Genomic DNA, 5,465 nt, shown 5'->3' with positions numbered 1-5,465 from the left:
GATCTCTTGTGAGTTTGAAGCCAGCCTGGTCTACAAGAGCTAGTTCCAGGACAGCCAGAGCTACACAGAGAAACCATTTCGGGGGGGGGGAGGTGGAGAAAAAACCAAAAAGGAAAGAGACTACAATTGTAGTTGCCAGGACACAATGATGTTTGCTAGCTATACAGGACACTCAAGATTAATGTCTAAGACTAATTGTACAGCCAAGCTTCTGTGTGCTTCTGCTGACTTCTGGGGAATGCAGAGGTACACAGGAGACCTGAATGCTCCCCTGCATGGGGGTGCCTTGGTCTCTCAGGTACTGGAAGGCACCCAGTACCCCAGGAGCCATGAACTCTAACCTGAAGAACCTATGACTCACGCCTCTCGAGGCAGCTAGACCAGGCCAGCTCCATGATTCCCTGCATCTATGTAGCCCAAGCTGGCCTCCAATACATGGTGTGCCCAAGGGCGACCTTAGATTTCTGACCCTCTTTCTTCCACCTCGGGAGTGCTGGGTTTACAGACACTTAATCCATGAACCATCTTGGCTGCTTTTATATGAAGCTGGGGATGGAACCCAGGGCTTTGTGCATGATAAGCAAACATCCTGCCAACTGAGCCCCGGCCCCAGCCCTTTAGAGGGTTTTAGGTGGATGACTGGTTCAGGTGTTCATTTAAAGTTTGTGACAATGCAATGAAAGACAGGTTTAGTATAGACCCCCAACCCCAGGAGCCTGCCTGCTTGCCCTGAGCCCTGGGGTGCTCTGGGAAGCCCATCTCCAGCCTGATTTTAGCGAGGATGGTTTAGCTCTATGCTTAACGTAGTAACTGTACTTCTTCCTAGTGTGATCTGCTTAGAGTACTGTTTTTCTTCACCTTGACTCTAGATGGTGTTTTTTGGCTACATGGTGTCCAGCATCCTCTTTGGTCTCCTGGCTGACAGATATGGCCGCTGGAAGGTAGGTCAGGCCATGTAGGATATCCCCCATTCCCCCGCCCCCCACCACCCTGTACTCTGTTGGGCACTGTCCCAATCCTTCCCTTCTGTGGACCTGCCCCTCAAAGGAGATAAGAGATAACTTATTCGGGAGTCAAACACAAGTGATGGTGGCCCAGGAGAAACACAGATGCAGGTTACCACGAGTACCACATTTATGCTGGCTGGTTTTATGTCAACTTACCAGAGGCTGGAGTCATCAGAGAGGAGGAGCCTCAGTTGAGAAAACGTCTCTGTAAGATCTGGCTGCAGGCAAGCCTGTAGAGCGTTTTCTTAACTAGGGGCTGATGGGGGAGGGCCCGGTTTATTGTGGGTGGTGAAATCCCTGGTTTGGTGGTCCTGAATTCTATGAGAGAGCAGACAGAGCAAGCCAATAAGCAGCTCTCCTCCATGGCCTCTGCATCAGCCCCTGGCTCCAGATTCCTGCCCTGTTTAGTTCCTGTCCTGTCTTCCTTCAGTGATGAACAGTGATGTGGAAGCGTAAGCCGAATAAACCCTTTGCTCCCTGGGTTACTTTTTGGCCATGGTGTTTCCTTGCAGCAATAGTGACAACCCGAACGAAGACAACATTCTAACATAGTCCTGCTGTTTAATATCAAAGACAAGGGTTGGGAACGTTAGACTTGGAGACTTATAGCAAAGCAGGGAAATGTCTGCTATAGGACCCGGATGCTATCTGATGACATTCGTACCTTGGGGACAGTGAAAGTTAGTCTTCCGTTAAATTAATGTAATCCAAAGGTTTTACTTTATAATCACTAGGGCGCTGGATTAGATACAGAGGTGGGTAAGAGATGGCTATTTAGGGCTCTAAAGATAATTCTGGGATAATTTGGCTCTGCAATAGTCCACATTATTTTTTTAAGATTTTTTTTTTAAAGATTTATTTATTTATTTATTATATAAACATTCTGCCACCATACCAGAAGAGGGCACCAGATCTCATTACAGGTGGCTGTGAGCCCACGTGCTTGCTGGGAATTGAACCCAGGACTGCTGGAAGAGCAGCCAGTGCTTTTAACCTCTGAGCCGTCTCTCCAGCCCAGTGGTTCAGCTTCTTAAAGTCGCAATTTTCATCAGTCTCCAGGTCTACGGAATCATCAGTATAGCTGTGGCTTTTCCTGGGAACTTGAGTTCATACTATAAAGCCTGCTTTTCTTGTAAATAAGAAAAGGCAATGTGTTGTTTGCTTTTTCTACTCTTTCCAAGACAAGGCCTTTCTGTGTTCCCAACAGCCGTGTGAGGAGGGAGGGCAGCCCCTTGTTTTCTGTTACCTCCCAGAGTGGACACGCCAGACACTTGGCCAGTGCAGACTGAGAGAGCAGTGACCCAGGGAAGCTGAGGTCACACAGAGGAGGCACCCACTTCAAAAGGTATCAGGGCCCCTTCATTCCCAGAGGGGTCCTGGTAACAAGCTCTCTTTCCTTGCTGCAGATTTTGCTGCTCTCGTTCCTGTGGGGAGCCTACTTCTCCTTACTGACCTCTTTCTCCCCGTCCTACATCTGGTTTGTCTTTCTGAGGACCATGGTAGGCTGTGGAGTGTCTGGCCATGCACAAGGGTAAGACTTGCTCCAGAGAGTGTGAGAGAGAAATGTGGATGCTTCAGGCAGGCATACACACACACACTCACAAACACACACACTCACACACACATACACTGTGCGCACACACAGAGACAGAGGGAGAAAGACACATGCACACATTCACAGAGAGATACACAGAAGAACACACTCACACACACATACACTGTGTGCACACACAGAGACAGAGGGAGAAAGACACATGCACACATTCACAGAGAGATACACAGAAGAAGACACACATACGTACACACTCATAGACAGCAGACACATGAGAGAAAAAAGAGAGACACAGAAACAGACGTACATGCATGCAGCCACAGACAGACAGAAACAGCATGGATTCAGACAGACAGACAGACAGACAGACACACACACACTCACACACACACATGCATGTGCACGTGACTATATTAAGTAGGTGAAGACCGGGGATGTAGCCCAGTGGCAGAGCTCTTGCCAAACATGGACAAGGTCTTGGGTTGAAGGTCAAGGCATGTAGGATGTGGCCTTGTTTGCTGTGTCCTCCCATCCCTTCCCTTCCATGGACTTACCTTGTGTCAACACCTCTCCCCTGCAAGGGGTGAGAGATAGCTTACTCTTGGGCTAACCACAAGCAGCTGTGGACCCTTGTAGTGCCCAGAATAACTGTCCATTACAAAGTGCCATTACCCTGTAGTTTAAAACCATACCGGGTGGCCTTGAGAGATGGCTTGGGGCTTAAGAGCATACACTGCCCAGTTCAAATCAGCTTCAGGGGAAGTTTGGTGCCTCTGGCCTGCTTGGGCACCTGCACACACCACATACACTCATATGCACATGTACACACACATCACATAACCCACATACACTTACATGCACATGTGCACACACACCAATACACTCACATGCACATGTGCACACACACCAATACACACACATGCACATGTGCACACACACCAGTACACACACATGCACATGTGCACACACACCACATATACTCACATTCACATGTGCACACACACCAATACACTCACATGCACATGTGCACACACATAGTTAAAAATACAACTGAAAAAAGAAATGCTTGGATTAAAAAAAACAAAAACAAAACCCACACCAGAATGAATTTGCAAAGCAGAATGAGAAATACTGAAATAGAATTAATGCATCTGCCTGTCTCCTGTGGGTCTCAATGTTGGATATGCCTGCGGGTCTCAATGTTGGGTGTGAGCATTGCTGTGTTAATGTTCCTGCTAGGGGGCCACCTCAAAATTCACAGAGTCCCTCAGGCTAGTCCCTCCTGGGTGCCCTGAGGCACATTCTCCTTCAATCACATTAGGAGATGTCAAAGCACCTGGTATCACCTTAATGCGCTGAAGACTGAAGACAGACTTGTTCTTCCCTGGGGAACTAGTGAAGTAGCTCACTGAGCTGAGAGCCTGACAGGAGTAGGTGCTGAGAGAGCTTTAAAGTCTCCTGCAAGAAGCAGCCCAATAGATTTGTTAAAGAATGACAAAGAAGTCCTAGCCCTGGCTAATATGCTAGCGGAGAACAATGTCAAAGCTGAGGATCTCACTCCGTTTGTTCTTCTGTTTACATCATCTCTGCACACTTCCCTGGAAAGGCCCTGACTGTCACCAGTGAACACCCTGCCTTCCCTTGGGGGCAGTTCGATTTCTCGGATATGTTTCACACCACAAAGGCATTAGATTTGACAAAGCCATTTTCCAAAGTTTTTCTTAGCCAAAGCGATAAGGCCAATGTCCCTGTGAGCCAGAGAGTTTAAAATGAATGTCAGAGCAGAGTGACCGGAGAGGAGCCGTTGTGAGTTCACTTCTCACTGTTTGCGGATGTGGAACGTCACCGTATCAATTATAGCTTAATATATGATGAACTCCTTTTTTAATTAAAAAATTAAATAAGATATAAAATAATATATAAAATTGTTTAGATTTACCTTATCTGCATGAGTGCTTTGCTGCATGCATGTGTGTACGTATACCCTGAGGGTGCCTGGTGTCCACAGAGGTTAGAAAAGGCTGTCACATCCCCTGGAACTGGAATTATGGACGATTGTGAGTATTGTGTGGGTTCTGAGAGCCAAGCACAGGTCCCGTGCAAGAGCCACAAGTACTCTCAACTACAGAGCCGTCTCTCAAGCCTCACTTTATGCTTACAGTGTCTTTACTGAGGTGAAAATTTGTGACTGTTTAAATGTTAAATATCGTTTGGTTTTCTAAAAACAGAATCATTGTGTTTGCCCGTTCCCTCTGCAGGTTAATCATAAAGACCGAATTTTTGCCCACAAAATACCGAGGGTACATGCTGCCCTTGTCTCAGGTGAGGTAAAGGGGGAACTCTGGAGCCTGGTGCCCGTGAGAGGACGGGACACGTGGGTTTCTTTCCAGCCCGCTAATGGACTTGGGCTAGTACACTGCCTGTTATCTTAGCACCAACTAGTGAGCACGAAACATGTCTGGTGCCACAGCTCCAACAGGAAGGTGTTCTGAGCTGGGGACTTGTGCCACCCAACCGTGATGCTCAAGACACCATACCACCTTCCTCAAGAGCCAGGGTGTAGTCCAGTGGCTGGCTTCATTAGAATGACAGACACCCAAGAGAGCCTTTCTCACCTCACAAAGACTTCAGAGAAGGGAGACAGCTCCTACTTTTTCAGGGTACCCCATCTCTTTTCCAAGGACGCTGGTGTCTCCAGGTCCACACTGCCCTTCCTTGGAGGAAAGTCCCATGATTATGTCTTGATAGCCGCTGTTCCTCCAGGGTTCTCCTCTGACCCTGGCTAGCTGTTGACCAGAGGTTTTACATCCAGAATCTTTATCAATCTTGTTCCCCTGGACTGTTTTTATTCCCCAGACCTAAAAGTCCCAACTCTGGGGAATGTTCAGGAAAAAGATGACCCTTTC

General features: G+C 47.7%; 1 protein-coding gene across 1 annotated transcript in view; it reads left to right on the top strand.

Annotated features, from left to right (window-relative positions):
• Positions 1–5,465, top strand: part of Svopl (SVOP like) — a 56,438-nt gene that overhangs the window by 9,896 nt on the left and 41,077 nt on the right. The window contains exons 4-6 of the mRNA XM_013353229.1: positions 870–941; positions 2,414–2,538; positions 4,818–4,881. Coding sequence (XP_013208683.1) covers positions 870–941; positions 2,414–2,538; positions 4,818–4,881 — 261 coding nt within the window. The remainder of the gene's footprint in view (positions 1–869; positions 942–2,413; positions 2,539–4,817; positions 4,882–5,465) is intronic.

Source organism: Microtus ochrogaster, unplaced genomic scaffold (genome assembly GCF_000317375.1).
Source record: "Microtus ochrogaster isolate Prairie Vole_2 unplaced genomic scaffold, MicOch1.0 UNK4, whole genome shotgun sequence".
Taxonomy (NCBI): Eukaryota; Metazoa; Chordata; class Mammalia; order Rodentia; family Cricetidae; genus Microtus; species Microtus ochrogaster.
Note: the sequence above shows the minus strand (reverse complement) of the source record. Positions and strands in the feature narration are given on the sequence as shown.